Below are 16,922 nucleotides of genomic sequence, written 5' to 3' on the forward strand. Positions count from 1 at the left end.
TATACCATGCAAATAGTAATGAAAAGAAAGCTAGAGTGGTTATGTTAGTATCAGATAAAGTAGACTCCAGAGCCAAGAAAACCATCAGATGGGACACCTGGGTGGCTCAGCAGTTGGGCATCTGCCTCCAGCTCAAGTCGTGAACCTGGAATCCGGGGATTGAGTCCCACATCGGGCTCCCTGCATAGGGCCTGCTTCTCCCTCTGCCTGTGTCTCTGCCTCTTTCTTTCTCTGTGTCTCTCATGAATAAATAGATAAATCTTTTAAAAAATAAATAAGGGATCCCTGGGTGGCGCAGCGGTTTGGCGCCTGCCTTTGGCCCAGGGCGCGATCCTGGAGACCCGGGATCGAATCCCACATCGGGCTCCCGGTGCATGGAGCCTGCTTCTCCCTCTGCCTGTGTCTCTGCCTCTCTCTCTCTCTCTCTCTCTCTGTGACTATCATAAATAAATAAAAATTAAAATAAATAAATAAATAAATAAATAAATGGTCCATTTTACCAAGACAACATAACAATCCCAAATGTATATATATGCACCAAAAAACAGAGCTCCAAAATACATGAAGCAAAAATGAAACAAACTCTTAGAAATCAAGAAATCCACAACTTGGGGCAGCCCCGGTGGCACAGTGGTTTAGCGCCCTTGCAGCCCAGGGTGTGATCCTGAAGTCCTGGGATGGAGTCCCACGTCAGGCTCCCTGCATGGAGCCTGCTTCTCTCTCTGCCTGTGTCTCTGCCTCTCTATGAACAAATAAACAAATAAAATCTTAAAAAAAAAAAAGAAAAGAAAAGAAATTCACAACTTTAATCAGATTCCAACACAACTCAGCAACTAAGTACAAGGAAACAAAAAATCGGCAAGAATATAAAAGAATTCAAGAAATCATCACTGACTGGAACTAAAGGACATTCAGAAAACACTCCACTCAATAACAGCAGAATATATTTATGTGTATAAGCAAAACTCACCAAGATAAATCATAAAATCTTAATCTCTTTTTTCTTTTAAGAATTAAAATCACACAAAGCATGTTTCCTAATCATACTGGAATGAGACTAGAACTCAGTAACAGAACGGTAACAGGAAAATAAACGTACTTCTAAATAACCTGTGAGTCAAGGAGGAAATTCAAGAAAAATCAGAAAATAATCTAAATTGAATTAAAATGGGGATCCCTGGGTGGCGCAGCGGTTTGGCGCCTGCCTTTGGCCCAGGGCGCGATCCTGGAGACCCGGGATCGAATCCCACGTCGGGCTCCCAGTGCATGGAGCCTGCTTCTCCCTCTGCCTGTGTCTCTGCCTCTCTCTCTCTCTCTGTGACTATCATAAATAAATAAAAATTAAAAAAAAAAAATAAATAAATAAATAAATAAATAAATTGAATTAAAATGAAAGTACAACATACCAAAATTTGTGAGATATAGCAAAAGTCTGGCTTAAAGCACTATATACATATGTTAGAGAAAAGAAGAATGGTCTCAAATCAATAATCTAAGCCTCTGGGGGTACCTTGGGGGCCTCAGTGGTTGAGCATCTGCCTTCAGCTCAGGTCATGATCCCAGGGTCCTGAGATCAAGTCCCACATCAGGCTCCCCACAGGGAGCCTGCTTCTCCCTCTGCCTAGGTCTCTGCCCCTCTCTCTGTGTCTTTCACGAATAAATAAATAAAATCTTTTTTAAAAAATAATCTAAGCTTCTAAGGAATTAGAGAAAGAAAAATCGAAATAAGCTCAAAGCAAGTAATAAAGCAGAACCAAAAAAAAAAAAAAAAATCAAAACCAGAAAAATAAAGGGAAAAAAAAATCAATAAAACAAAAAGCTAGGGATCCCTGGGTGGCGCAGCGGTTTGGCGCCTGCCTTTGGCCCAGGGCGCAATCCTGGAGACCCGGGATCGAATCCCACATCGGGCTCCTGGTGCATGGAGCCTGCTTCTCCCTCTGCCTGTGTCTCTGCCTCTCTCTCTCTGTGTGTGACTATCATAAATAAATAAAAATTTAAAAAAAAAAAAAAAAAAAAAAAAAAGCTGGTTCTTCAAAAAGATTAAAAACTTGAGGAACCATGCAGCCACTCTGGAAAGCAGTACAGAGGTTCCTCAAAAAAATGAAAATAGAGCTACCCTAAGACTCAGGAATTGTACTCCTGGGCCTTTACCCAAAGATACAAATGTAGTGATCCGAAGGAGTACCTGCACCCCAAGGTTTACAGCAACAACATCCACAATAGCCAAACTATGGAAAGAGCTCAGATGTCCATCGACAGATGAATGAATAAAGAATATGTAGCATATACAGACAATGGAATATTACTCAGCTATCAAAAAAAGGAGGAAATATGGGCAGCCCCAGTGGCACAGCGGTTTAGCGCCGCCTGCAGCCCAGGGTGTGATCCTGGAGACCCGGGATCGAGTCCCCATCAGGCTTCCTGCATGGAGCCTGCTTCTCCTTCTGCCTGTGTCTCTGCCTCTCTCTCACTCTCTCTGAATAAATAAATAAATAAACCTTTAAAAAAAAAGAGGAAATCTTACCATTTACAATGATGGAACTAGAGGGTATTATGCTAAGCAAATAAGTCAGTCAGAGAAAGGGAATTATCATATGATTTCACTCATATGTGGAATTTAAGAAACAAAACAGGATCATAGAAGGGAGGGAAAAATAAGATGAAATCAAAGAGGAAGACAAACCCTAAGAGATTCTTAATCATAGGAGACAAACTGAGGGTTGCTAGAGGTGAGAGGGTGGGGGGATAGGGCTATTGGGTGATGGGCATTAAGGAGGGCACGTGATATAATGGGCACCGGATGTTACATGCAACTGATCAATCACTGAACTCTACCTCTGAAACTAATAACCACTACATGTTAATTAATTGAATTTAAATAAAATAAAATAAAAAAAAAACACTTGGGGATCCCTGGGTGGCTCAGCAGTTTGGCGCCTGCCTTTGGCCCAGGGCACGATCCTGGGGTCCCGGGATCGAGTCCCACGTCGGGCTCCCAGCATGGAGCCTGCTTCTCCCTCTGCCTGTGTCTCTGCCTCTCTCTCTCTATCGTGAATAAATAAATTAAAAAAAAAAAAAAAAAAACACTTGAGGAACCTCTAAAGACTGGCAGGAAAAAAAGAATTATCATAATATTAAGAATGAAAGAAATCATTCCACCCTGTGGGGGGGCAGTACGCCTGAGTGGCTCAGTTGGTTGAGTGTCTGCCTTCCGCTCAGGTCATGATCCCAGGGTTCTGGGATCCAGCTCCATGTCAGGCTCTCTGCTTGGCAGGGACCCTGCTTCTTCCTTTCCCTTTGACTGCTACTCCCCTTGCTTGTATGCTCGCACTCGCCCTCTCTCTGTCAAATGGGTAGAAGCTTAAAAAAAAAAAAAAAAGAATAAAAGAGGAGGCATCACTGCAGACCCCCAGACATATTACATATTATAGTAGAATACTAAGACAACTCTACACACTTAAATTCAACAACTTAGAGGAAATCGACCAATTCTTTGAAAAGCACACACTATAACAGAGAGAAAGGACCACTTCCTAAGTTACTTAATGAGGCCGACATGATGCTGATACCAAATCTGGCCAAGAACAATAGTACAAGAAAACTACTGACAGAGTTCAAGAAAACAGATACAATAAAGCTTAACAAAATACTACTAAATTCAAGCAACTGAAAAAGTAATATACCATGACCAAGCAGGGTTCATTCCAGGAATGCAAAGCTGGTTCAATAGTCAAAAATCATTAAGGTGATCTACCACATTAACAGTCTAATAAGGAAAAACTACATGATCACATCAATTTGATTCAAAAAAGCATTTGATAAAATCCAACATCCACTAATAAGACTCTCAGGCAACTAGAAGTAGAAAGGAATTTCCAAAAAAAAAAAAAAAAAAAGAAAGAAAGAAAGAAAGAAAGAAAGAAAGAAAGAAAGAAAGAAAGAAAGAAAGGAATTTCCTCAGCCTAATAATGAACATCAACAAAAATCTACAGGAGACATACTTTATGGTGAAATACTGAATGCTTTCAATCTAAAATCAGAACAAGGAAATTGTAGTACAAGTCCTAGCCAGTGCAATAAAGAAAGAAAAGGTGTTTGGAATGGAAAACAAGAAAAAAATCACTACCCAGACACCATGATTGTCTACACAGAAAATTCCAATGAATCCACCCCAAAGTTCCCAGAATACGATTTTAGCAAGATCAAAGGACAGAAGATAGACACAAAAAAATTAATTACATTTCCCTATACTAATTATACATAAGTAAAACAAATTTTTCAAAAGCACATTTAGAAAGTTGGCAAAAATGTATTACTTATATATAAATCTAACAAAACATGTACAGACTCTATCTGTTGGAAACTACAAAACACCAACAAAAGGAATCAAACACAAATTAAATGCCAATTCTATCTCAATAAAAAAACAAAATCAAAGATCACCAAATAGAGATGCATACCATGTTCACAAATTGGAAGACTCAAAATAATAAATGCGTCAATTCTCCATCAAACTGATCTATGGATTTAGGACTATTCCATTCAAATCCCAGAAGCATTATTTGTAAATACAGGCAAGCTGATTCTAAAATGTATGGAAAGCAAAACAACTAAATAGTCAAAATTTTTTTCTTTAAAGTTGGAGAAATAAAAAATAAATAAAGTTGGAGAAATCACCTTGCTCAATTTTAAGACTTGCAATAATTAAGACATGAGGTATAGGCAATGAAATAGACCTATAAATCAATGGAACAGAAGAGAGAGTACAGAAATAACCCACTTAAATAAGGCCAACTAATTTCTAACACAGGTGAAAAGTCAATTCAATGGAGAAAGGATATCCTTTCAACAAAAGGGCCTGGAACAACCTGACACCCATATGCCCAAAAACAAAACAAAAACAAACAAACTAAAAAAATCCCTATCTGAATATGATACCTTATATATAATTAACTCAAAATGAATCACAGATCTAAATGTAAAACTATGAAACTTTCAGAAGAAAACAAGAGGAGAAAAGAAATCTTTATAATCTGAGGTTTTACAAAACAGAGTTCTTAGATATGACACCAAAAATTGTGATTCATAAAAGAAAAAAGCTGAACTTCATCAAAATTAATTTTTTCCTTGAAAGAAATAAAAACAATTAATAGAATAAAAATACAAGATACAGACTGAAAAAAAAAAAAAAAAAAAAGTTTGGGGCAGCCCGGGTGGCTCAACGGTTTAGTGCCGTCTTCAGCCCAGGGCGTGATCCTGGAGACCCAAGATTGAGTCCCATGTCGGGCTCTCTGCATGGAGCCTGCTTCTCCTTCTGCCTGTGTCTCTGCCTCTCTCTCTCTCTCTCTCTCTCTCTCTCTCCTCTCTGTGTTTCTCATGAATAAATAAATAAAATCTTTAAAAAAAAAAAAAGTTTGCGAATTACAAATCCATCCTAAGATTCCTATCAGAATTATAAACTATAAAAACTCAAAAGTAAGGAAATAACCCAATTAAAAATATGCAAAGTCTGAATAAATACTTCACCCAAGAGGATACAAGAATGGCAAACACATGAAAAGTGTTCAGTATCAGTAGTCATTAGGGAAATGCAAATTAAAACCACACCACACCTATTAAAATGCTTAAAATAAAAACTACTGACAATATGAAGTGCTACCAAGGATGCCGAGTAACTGGAACTCTCATACATTGCTGGTAGAAGTTGAAAGAATAGGTAAGGCCACTCTGAAAATAGTTGGGCAGTTTCTTATATTACCATATGACCGGGGGAGCCTGGGTGGCTCAGTGGGTGAAGCATCTGCCTTGGGCTCAAGGTCACCATCTCAGGGTCCCTAAATGGAGCCCCGAGTCAGGCTCCCTGCTTAGCGGGGAGTCTGCTTCTCTCTCTCCATCTGCCTCTCCTCTCTGTTCTCTCTCTCAAATAAATAAAATCTTTAAAAATATATATATTATCATATTACCCAGCACCCACACCTTAGTAAATATGAAAACACTAGAAAAATGAAAATTTACTTCCATACAAAAAACCTGTACACAAATATAGCAGCTGTATTTATTTTCACAAAAACCTGGAAAGAACCTCAACATCCACCATGGGGAAAATGGATAAACTGTGGTACATCCATATAATGGAATACTACTCAGCAGTAAAAAGGAACAATTCAGATGAGTCTCAAAGTTGTTAGGCAAGCTCAGTGAAATAAACCAGTCTCAATAAGTTACATACTATATGATTCCATTTAAATGACTTCTCCAAAAGATAAAATCATAGTAACAAAGTACTGGCTGCCAAGAGTTTAGGGGTGGGAGAGAGTGTGATCTCACAGGGATTCCATGAGGGAGCTTTTGTGGGTAATGAAACTCTTCTGTATCCTAACAGTGATAATGGATACATTAATCTATATATGTGTTAAATCCGCCAGTACATTTTAAAACATCAATTTCACTACATGTTAATTTTTTAATTAGTATACAATAAAACCACTTAGAAAAACTGCCTGGCAGTATCTACTAAAGTCAAACTACATGTACACTTAGCAATTCCACTCCAGATATATACAGATATACACTGGACTGAAATGAGTACTCACGTTCAACAGAAGACATGTACAGGAATGTGCATATCAGTCATAACATAAAATAACCCATATATATGTCCATCAATAATAGAATGAATAGGAATCCCTGGGTGGTGCAGCGGTTTGGCGCCTGCCTTTGGCCCAGGGCGCGATCCTGGAGACCCGGGATCGAATCCCACATCGGGCTCCCGGTGCATGGAGCCTGCTTCTCCCTCTGCCTGTGTCTCTGCCTCTCTCTCTCTCTCTGTGACTATCATAAATAAATAAAAATTAAAAAAAAATTTTTTTTAATTTTAAAAAATTAAAAAAAAAAGAATGAATAACCTATGGTATATTCACACAATGGAAAACTGCATGCCATGAAACACAATGATGAGCTGCTACCTCAACAACATGGCTGCACCTCAATGTTGAGCCAGAGCACTGGCAGAGTACTTTTACGTGAAATTCAAATAAAGCCAAAATGCACAAGAAGAGTTGGTGGGGATGACTGCAAAGGGGAACAAGGGAGCATTCTAGGGTACTGGGAATATTCTTTATCTGTATTTTATATCTTGATATATTAGTTACACTGGTGTACACATACATAAAATGCTGAATCAAAGAGGTGCTCTTTGCAGCTTCATCAAATTGTTAATCTTACTTAAAGCACATTAAGGTTCTAGATCTTTATTTGACATACATCCTCAGGTCATTAAGGCAAATGCGAACTAGAAAGTTATGACTGAACCTCATTTTATCACAGCAGCAATTTCTGCAACACATCCAACGTACCCCCAAATCCATAATTATACCATCTAACTATGAATATACTTGTAGGATAACCTTTAGACATTACTAACATCATCTCCTTCTTGCCACCTTTTCATCAATGAAAAGGATTCATATTGTTACAAATGCCCCCTACACCACAACAGGTTTCTCTGACTTCACAATTTTAATATCCCTGTTTGAAAATGTACTTTGATCCCTACCCCCAAATGGCTTCCTTTTATAAATCTCTAACAGCATTATAAAAATAGCTCTAAACTCCCTTTTGAGCCCTCCATGAGTGTAAACTATATGTAACTTGATATTCCAACAGCTAGTGACATGGGTCAATTTCCATAATAGAGGAATTCTGGGTTTTGTAAATAATATGTGCATGACTTAATTTTGGACACCTATTCAGAAAACAGGATTCTGATGGTGTAAAAACATTTTGCATATATTGACTATTAAAAATAGAAAAGGCAAAAAAAATAAAAAATAAATAAAAATAGAAAAAGCTCAAATCAGTTGTATTTGAAAAATGATGTGGGGCGACCACTCATTTGGTCAAGTGGCTACCTTTGGCTCGGGTCATGATCTGCAGGTCCTGGGACAGAGTCCCAAGTTAGGCTCCCTGCCCACTGGGAAGTCTGCTTCTTCCTCTTCCTCTACCTCTCCCCTCTCCCTACTCGTACTCATTCTCTCTCTCAAATAAATAAAATCCTAAAAACAAAAAGAGAAGGAAAAAAATGTTAGTAATATCAGGTTGTAAAAGTATCACTTTTTTTTTTTTTTTTTGCTCTACAAGTAACACTCGCTGTAGAAAAGTCTTTTTTTTTTTTTTTTTTAAAGATTTTATTTATTCATGAGAGACACAGAGAGAGGCAGAGAGGCAGAGACACAGGCAGAGGGAGAAGCAGGCTCCGTGCAGGGAGCCCGATGTGGGACTCGATCCCGGACTCCAGGACCACACCCTGGGCCGAAGGCAGGCACCAAACCACTGAGCCATCCAGGGATCCCCCTGTAGAAAAGTCTTAAAGCTTGAGGCATGTGCAGAAAGGAAAAAAAAAGAAAGCCATCAGAATTTCCACCACAAAATATTTTGATGCATACCCTATCAGACTTTTCTATGCAAATATATATACACACAGATATTTTACAAAAGCGGGTCTGTACAACAAACATTTTCTATTTTGTAAGCTTCCTTCTTCACTTAATACATCACAAACGTTATGAAAATTACATTTAAAATAGAAATGCATGGGACATCTGGGTGGCTCAGCAGTTGAGCATCTGCTTTCAGCTCAGGACGTGATCGAGTCCCACACTGGGCTCCTTGTAGGGAGCCTGCTTCTCCCTCTATGTCTCTGCCTTACTCTCTCCATGTGTCTCTCATGAATGAATAAATAAAATCTTAAAAAAAAATAAAATTAAAAATAAAACATAAAAGGCATGTGGTGCCTGGGTGGCTCAGTCAGTTAAGCGTCTGCGTTTGGCTCAGGTCATGATCTTGGGGCCCTGGGATCGAGCGCCCCACATCAGGCTCCCAGCTCAGCGAGGACCCTGCTTCTCCCTCTCTCTCTGCCCCTCTGCCCCCCACCCCCACCCTAGCTTTTCCTCTATCTCTCCCTCATAAATTAATAAATAAAATATTTTTTAAAAAAAAGAAATGCAAAATAGTAAGATCTAGTCACAACACCCTTCACCTACCAACTTTTCATTTCAGAGCCAACCCTTTACTAACACATCAGAGCAGACTGCAGAACAAGGCTATTAGAACAAGGCCTTATACAAGACCCATTCATGTTCACCATTCTTAACTGTACGAGGTTTTCCCATTTCACAAGTGGAAAAAGCTTGATCAAAATCATCCTGTGGCAAAATCCCCAAATAAAGTCCAACCCAGCCTCCTGGAAATTAATGACTATGCACATACACAGCACATTATGTGTTACCAGGCACTGTTTATTTAATTCTTACAATAACCCTAGGAGCTAGGTGCCACATTACTTAGGACACCAAGGCAGCGTGAGTTTGACACCTTGCCTGAGGGCGCAGAGCCTATCCAATTTGTATCCCCCAGGTTTTGGTGGGTCAAAAACTCTATAAGCTACATGATGTTTTCCTACTGGCCTCTCAGCCCTTGCTTCTATGTAGAAGCCGCCCACATGCAGAAAGGCCCTCTGCCTGAGCAGCTGCTCTGGGGAAGGCGGTCGTAGGTTTAACACTCAGGGCTATTTCCAACACACGGGACCCCTACTGAGAATCAACACAGTGCTTCCACTCTTACCTCTGTCTCAGGCACTTTCTGGTCTGGTGACCCCACATAGAATGGAAAAGATGCACCCCTGAAATCAAACATAAGCTTCTCCCGGAAATGGAGGGCTGGTACCCACTCCCTGTTATTTGTTGACAACAACTGTTCTGGGGTGCCTCTTCTGCACCAGACAAGATTCCCCCAAAGAGCTCACCTTCTTGGGGAAACAACCCAGAGCCTTCAGAATTACAATAAGGATTTTTATGATCAGTGTCAAGAACACTTTTAGCCCTGTCACCGTGGGTATGTTTCACAGTTATCAAAAATACTTGCAAAGAAATTTTAAAGCTCACGATAGAACTTTAAAACTTTAAAATACAGTAAAAGAGGGGATCCCTGGGTGGCTCAGCGGTTTGGCGCCTGCCTTTGGCCCAGGGCGCAATCCTGGAGCCCCGGGATCGAGTCCCACGTCGGGGTCCCGGCATGGAGCCTGCTTCTCCCTCCACCTGTGTCTCTGCCTCTCTGTCTATCATAAATAAATAAATCTTTAAAAAATAAAATAAAATACAGTAAAAGAGAGTGTTTTTCAAGGTGCAGGTCACGAATCAATGGTACACAGTAAAGTAATTCTGTGTACCACAACCACTTTATTAATGAAATGGAACAGAATTAAAAAGATTAAAAAGTACTGGAATATTATTCATTAAAATTTTTGTTGTGTAAGCAGAAGTATACACTACAGGTCTTAGTCTTATTTCTTACAGGGGTTCATGGTCAAAAACCTTGATTCAGAAGTTTAACAGAGTAAGACAATTCCGTCAAAAAGAATACTAGATGGGGGTGCCTGAGAGGCTCAATCGGTTAAGGGTCCAACTCTTGGTTTCCGCTCAGCTCATGATCTCATGGGCGAGGGGCTCCTGCTGGGTGTGGAGCCGGCTTGACAGTTTCTCTCCCTCTGTAGCCTGCATGTAACTCTCACTCTCTAAAAAATAAAATAATGATGATAATAATACTTGATAAACGGTTACATATGAATTTAATGTGGTTAGAATAGCCTAAAAGAAGACTATTCTACCTAAGTATTGCAAAGTAAATGGGATTTATTAAAACCCGAAACAATGGTACCACAAACTTGTTTTTACTGACTCAACATAAATGTTCTACTTTACACCAAGATACAACAAGTATCATCCACATTTTTGTAAAGGATTTGCTCAGGCAGACCTTCTACCCTCACCTCCCCAGCAGCAGCAAACACTGCCCTTAATTTACAGCCCAGGATCCAAACGCCTAAACCTCATCCCTGATCCCAACAACTGTACCTGTTTCCCTGTCCAGAGTATTGGAAAGGTTAGCCTCTGGAAGCTGAAGGCCAGGGCTACCATCCAGGATCCCAACAAAGGTAGCAATATCATCTAAAGAAAGCTCCAACAAGAGCACTTATTACTCCACTACAGCAGAGGCTGAAGGGACTTTAAACTGAAACTAAAGGACACATACGTTGCTGTATGTTCACTAACAGCAAAAGCATCAGAAAGCCACGCCGTATGCAACCGTTCCTTATCTGCTCTCACTGCATACCATTCCAACACAGTACTGAGCATCTTGCACACAATTCATGTGTCATAATCTGGCACCGCAAACGCTCCTAATGAGGCTCTCTCTTAATTGCAAAGATCTTTAAAACAACCTGATTTCAGTTGTAACCACCCAACTTTGTTAAAGTCCATGATCCTTCAGGAGCCATTGGAACGAACTGGAAATGCCTGTCAAGCGCACACCCTCGCACTACCATTGTGTCTTCTCAAGTGCTGGGACCAACCGCCTAACAAAGGTGCAGCAACCCACCACCACCCGGAGATGCAGCGTGTGCTCGCTGCTTTCGTAAACACAGGAAAAAAAGGAAAAAAAAAAAAAGTACTTTTCAAATTCCTCAAGCCCAAACACTAAATACGTGCCCGAGTCACCAGACCACCGATTACCCCTGAAAACTTTTTTAAGAAGCTGGAGGCGAAGAGCCAGGGCTCCGAGAGACTGTCAGGTAGCTTTCAAATGACCAAATCGGAGCAGAAAAAGAAAACTTCTGTGAGGGCGCTGCTCAGTCACCCCTCGCGAGGGATGGAGAAGGGAGGCACCGTGACACCACCTTTGAAAGCACGCTCGACTCCGAAGGGAAGCCCCGCTCGTCACCTGACTCCTAATTATTCTGGAATTGCACACGAGCAATTTCAAGGACGAGCTCGGCGCGGGGCGGGATGGCAGCAGCCCCGGGTCCGTGACAGCACCGCGCAGGTGGGCAGAGGCGCAGGCAGCGCGGCGCGCCGCACCCAGGAGATGCCGGCACCTGGAGCGGGCAGCCGGTCCCCCGCGCTCGCCGGCCCCGCGGGAGGGCTGTCACGGCGCCAGCGGCCCGCGGCCTCCCCGCAGCTCCGGCCCGCCCCGGCCCGGCCCGGCCCGGCCCCGCGCCCGCCCGTTACCCGCGCAGAGCCGGGCCCCCGGCGGGAGGCCAGCCCGGGTCCGCCCGCCCACCCCGCCCCCGCCCCGCCGCTGCTTACCTCGAAGTAGCCTCCGGGGGCGGCGCCGCCCGCGCCCGCGCCGAGGGGCCCGTTGGCCGCCGCCGCGCCGCCCGGAGCCGCCAGGCCCACGGCCTGGGAGCCGCGCAGCACCGCCGCCGGGCCGGCCTTGCCGCCGCCCGCGCCGCCGTTGCCCCCGCCCGAGCCGCCGCCGCCGCCCCGCTTGTTCTTCCGGCGCTTGGCCCCGCGCTTGGCGTCGGCCGGGCTCATGGCGGGCGGGCGGGGAGAGGGCGCGGAGCGGGCGCGGGGCCGCGGGCGGCGGCGGAGGGCGGGGAAGGCGGGGAGGCTTAGGCGGCGGCAGGGCGCTCCGGCCGGCCGAGGGCGGGGGGCGCTGCACGGGGTCGCCTGCGGGCGGGGAGGGCCAGGAGGGCCGGGCGGGCGGGAGCTGCGGGGAGGCCGCTGGGCGGGAGGAACGGCGAGTCCACCGGGCCCGGCGCCGCCGCTGACCAGAGTTAGAGTCCAATATGGCGGACACAAGGGGAAAGGGATCCCAGTTTACGTCGGGGGAGGGGGAAGGAGCGGCGGGGAGGGGGAGGGGTGTGGGCGCCCTCCCCCCCCCGCCTTACTCCGCCCTCCCGAACGCCGCTCCCCCCTCCCTCGCCCGCCCCCTCCCGCCGTTAACGAGCGCCGGCGCGCAGGGCACGCTGGGAGTTGTAGTCCACGCGCCCGCGTTGCCGCTGCGGGCACACGGCGGAATGACCACGATTCCCGTCAGGCTGCGCGCGGCCGAGTGCCCGGACGCCGCGAGGTGCTGGGCTGGGGGGGAGGCTGCCGGCTGCGCCGGTGACGTCACCGACGCGGTCCGCACCGCCCGGCCACGCCCGCGCAGCTCAGCCTTCTGGGAGTTGTAGTTGGGCGGAAGGGCCGGGCCGGCGCGGGGTTCCGTCGCCCGCGGTGGACGAACTACAGGGCTGGAGCGAGGAGTTCCGCCTCTTTGACAGGCACGCACACGCCCCGGCGCCCTGAGCCCCGCGCCCCGCGCCCCGCCCCCCGAGTGCGGCAGGCTGGCCTGGCCCCCGGGATGCACCAGGCTGGCCGCCCGGCCCTGGCCCGCCGGGAGTGGCCCAGTGACCTTGGTCGGGCTCTGGGTTCGAGAGCGCTTCCTCCACCTGCTGGCTTCGTGACCTTGGGCCGGCCCCCTTGCCCGAGTCCTGGTGACTCTCTGCGCTCCAAAACAGCCTGCCTCGTGGGCTTGGGTGGGGTTCCGGAGGGGCTGGGCCCCGCGGTGCACGGAGCTGCCTCCGGGAGAGCGCGGCTGCGTCAGGCCGGGGCCGCCCCGGGAGGTGAAAGAGCCTGCACAGAACGGCCGTGGCTGGCTGCGCCGGGCCCGGCCCCGCACACCAGCCGGTCGGCGTGGAAGCCCCGGGCCTGCAGGCGCCCTTCGCGAGCCCGCCCTCTCCCTGCACCCCCGCTAAGCCGCCGTCCTGGACTCCTGGTGCCTTGCGACCCGCCAGGGCCCCGGATGGTCCCATTTCTCACGGCCTCGCGTTCACCCACGTCATGGGTTGTGCACCCAGCCAGGCCCTCCCGGGCCTTCCCGTGCTCTGCCCCGCGAGGCCTCAGACGCCCGGGTCAGAAAGGTGAGCTCTCCGCCTGGCCCCTCCTCCTCCCCGGGCCGCCTTGCCCATCACCAGCCAGCCCCAGGTACAGTTCTGCACTTAGGACGAGAGGGGTCCCTTATCACAGTCAACAAGACACCAAAGACATCTTTTCCCCTCTGGTTCTGTGGGTGGTTACAGGGCCGAGATACCGTTAGCTCTGGGCCTGCCCACCCTCGCTCTTTCCCCAGCTGCGATCAAATCAAGCTTCTGCTTAAAGCCCTTCAGGGACTCTACTTGTCAGAATAAAGGCCCCTCACCCCACCCAGAAGGTTCTGGATGACCCTGCCCTGCCGGTGGTGCTCCAGAGTGGGTCTTGGTCAGGTCGCCTGCCTGACACTCCCCAAGATAGGCAAAGTCTTGAACTGCTCCCCACCCCACAGCACCTATGCTTTCCCTTGTCATAGCACGTTGGCACTGAACTTGGATTCCTGATATTCACCAGTATCGCCGGAGAGGTTTAGGGGCCTGAGACGGCATGAGTACCTGCCTCATGCACCTCTGGATCCCAGCCCCTGCCAAGCAAGGGCTGGGCGTACACCAATCCAGTATTTGCTGGATAAATGAATGACATAAATAATGACCACTTGTCAAGCAATTACATACCAGGCTCTCTGCCTGCTGCTGTATCATCTCATCTAACCCACATAACCACTCTTGAGATAGGCACCGTTAGCCCTATATAATGGATAAGAAACTGAAATTCATAGATATTAAGGGATTTGCCCAATGTCATCCTGATAGTAAGAGGTGGGGGCCCAGATGCCAACTCAGGTATGGCCCTGGTGTGACTTTTGGGTTCTGGCTGGGCACAGGGGGGACACAATTGGGATTTCCGCTGAGGATCATGGACAGGGGAAGCCTCCATGGGGAAGTGAACTGAGCCGGAGCCAGTCACTCCCAGAACAAAGGACTTTCAGCAATGCAAGACTCTGGAGCAGAGAAAAGCTCCACATGTCCCAGAAAACTATAAAAGCCACTGTGGCTAAAGCAAGTGAAAATAGCAGAAGAAGCTGCGGGTTTTATTCTAAATGCAGCTGGGAGCCATGGAAGGTTCTGAACAGAGTGTCAGGGTAGGATGTCTATTTTTGAGAGAAGTATGGCTGTTGTGTGGAGAATGGATGTCAGGGGAGCAAAACTGGAGTCAGGACACTCATTACAACCTTGTAGTGGAGAGGGTGCTTCGGGCAAACAATGGGTGAAGCAAAGGCAGAAAGCAGTTGTTCTCAACCTTTGTTGTATTTCATTAGCCCCCTCAAGGAAAAATGCATACAAAATTAAGGGGAAAAGTTAAATATTAAGGAATAAGATTTTGTCTGGTAGGGCTGCGCTTTGGAGGGCCACAAACCATTGTAATATCTAAAATTTGTTTCTCTCCTTGAGAATCAGTTTTCACCCCCTTGAGGGGTGCATTACCATCCTCCAGAGAAACAGAACTAATCTCTACGTGTGTGTCTCTGTGTGTGTGTGTGAGAGAGAGAGAGAGAGAGAGAGAGAGATGATTTGTTATAAGGAATTGGATCACACAGTGATGGAGGCTGGCAAGTCCTGAAATCTGCAGGCAACAAGCTGGAGACCCAGTTGGAGTCCAAAGGCCTGAGAACCAAGAGGGCCAATGGGGTCTGTCACTCCAGTCCAAAAGCCAGTAGGCTGAAGACCCAGGAAAAGCTAATCTTTCAGTATGAGTCCCAAGATAGGAAAAAACCAGTGATCCCGCTCAGAGGTACTCAAACAGCAGGAGTTCCATCTTTTTCTTCTATTCAGGCCCTTTTGTTCTATTTAGGGCTTCAGCTGATTGGAGGAGTCTCTGACATTGGAGAAGGCAATCCTTTCATTCAGTTTACTGATCCAAGCGTTAATCTCATTCTCACGAACACATCCAAAATCATGTTTGACCAAATGTCTGGGCACCCAATAGTCCAGTCAGGTTGACACATAAAATTAATCATCACAAGGGAGAATGCAGGACATAAAGGTGAGAAAGGGTCTTGTTTTCTTAGAAGTAAGAGGAGCTCAGTCCAGCAGGAGCAGGAGTGGTCACAGGGAGGTGTGGCAGGTGACCCTGGAGAGGATTTAGGCTTGGAGGTGGCCACTGAGAGCACTTATGACCCTGGAAATCTCTTAGGACAGACTTGCAGGGAAAGGCAGCATATGTTGGATATATTTTGTAAAAGTGAAGCTTTATTATTTCCATAATGCAGTAAATATCATTGACCAAGCTATGAATCTGTACTAATAACACAGGACAATTTTTTTTTTAAGATTTATTTATTTATTCATGACAGAGAGAAAGAGGCACAGACACAGAGGGAGAAGCAGGCTCTAGGCAGAGAGCCTGATGTGGGACTCGATCCTGGGTCTCCAGGATCATACCCCGGGCTGAAGGCAGCGCTAAACCGCTGGGCCACCAGGACAACTTTTAACCCGAAAATTTAGGTAAGTTAATTATCTCAATTTGTAACCAGTAAACATTACATAATACTGAATCACTACCTAGAAAGCCTTTCCTAATTTCTGGCTTTATTAAGTCTGCAGAAAGAATGGCTAGACACCCCTGCTCAGGCCACTCCTTGCCCCAAGCAGGGCACAGGGAATTCTCTACGGAAACTTACAACGTGGGGATCCCTGAGTGGCTCAGCGCTTTAGTGCCTGCCTTTGGCCCAGGGTGTGATCCTGGAGTCCCGGGATCAGGTCCGCGTAGGGCTCCCCACATGGAGCCTGCTTCTGCCTCTCTCTCTCTCTCTCTGTATGTCTATCATGAATAAATAAATAAAATCTTTAAAAGAAGCTTACATATGAGGATGGGTACACTATTGTTTGGGGATTGCAAAGAATCAGGCAGTTCTTGATACTCCTGCAAAATTGAAGTCTGTAGGTCAATAAGCTTGGCCACAGGGAGCTCCTAATCAGCTTTTACACATGTCACCTGTAAACATGAGAAACCATCAAGGATCACCAGTCATTTAAGAAATGGGTCAAGGGCAGATACAAGAAATGTGTGTGTAATGGGGGCAGGCAAAGAAAGTACTAATGGAAGTACTCAAAATTTTTCAAAAAGCTGTTAATAGCCCGAAAGATATTTAAGCAAGGAGTCTTGGAAACTAAAAATATAGCCAAAATCAAGGAAATTCAGCAAAAGGGTTGCAAGATAGAGTTCAGGAAA

The 16,922-nt window shown here is 45.8% G+C and overlaps 1 protein-coding gene and 1 long non-coding RNA gene across 5 annotated transcripts in view; one reads left to right on the plus strand and one right to left on the minus strand.

The window, feature by feature from the left end:
* FAM193A (family with sequence similarity 193 member A) overlaps positions 1-12,490 on the minus strand; it is a 165,930-nt gene extending 153,440 nt beyond the window's left edge. For 2 of the 4 annotated variants that reach the window (XM_025438338.2, XM_025438336.2), the window contains exon 1: positions 12,144-12,490. In XM_025438338.2, coding sequence (XP_025294123.2) covers positions 12,144-12,371 — 228 coding nt within the window. In that variant the 5' untranslated portion in view covers positions 12,372-12,490. The remainder of the gene's footprint in view (positions 1-12,143) is intronic. The other 2 variants (XM_049108570.1, XM_025438339.2) reach the window with 1 other exon arrangement.
* A 660-nt stretch (positions 12,491-13,150) lies between these two features.
* LOC112653336 (uncharacterized) lies at positions 13,151-16,551 on the plus strand. Its single transcript, XR_004814204.2, has 3 exons — positions 13,151-13,741; positions 16,045-16,195; positions 16,288-16,551. It is a non-coding gene; the product is annotated as an uncharacterized LOC112653336 (long non-coding RNA).
* Positions 16,552-16,922: the final 371 nt, after the last annotated feature.

The sequence above is a fragment of the Canis lupus genome, chromosome 3 (assembly GCF_003254725.2).
Source record: "Canis lupus dingo isolate Sandy chromosome 3, ASM325472v2, whole genome shotgun sequence".
Taxonomy (NCBI): Eukaryota; Metazoa; Chordata; class Mammalia; order Carnivora; family Canidae; genus Canis; species Canis lupus.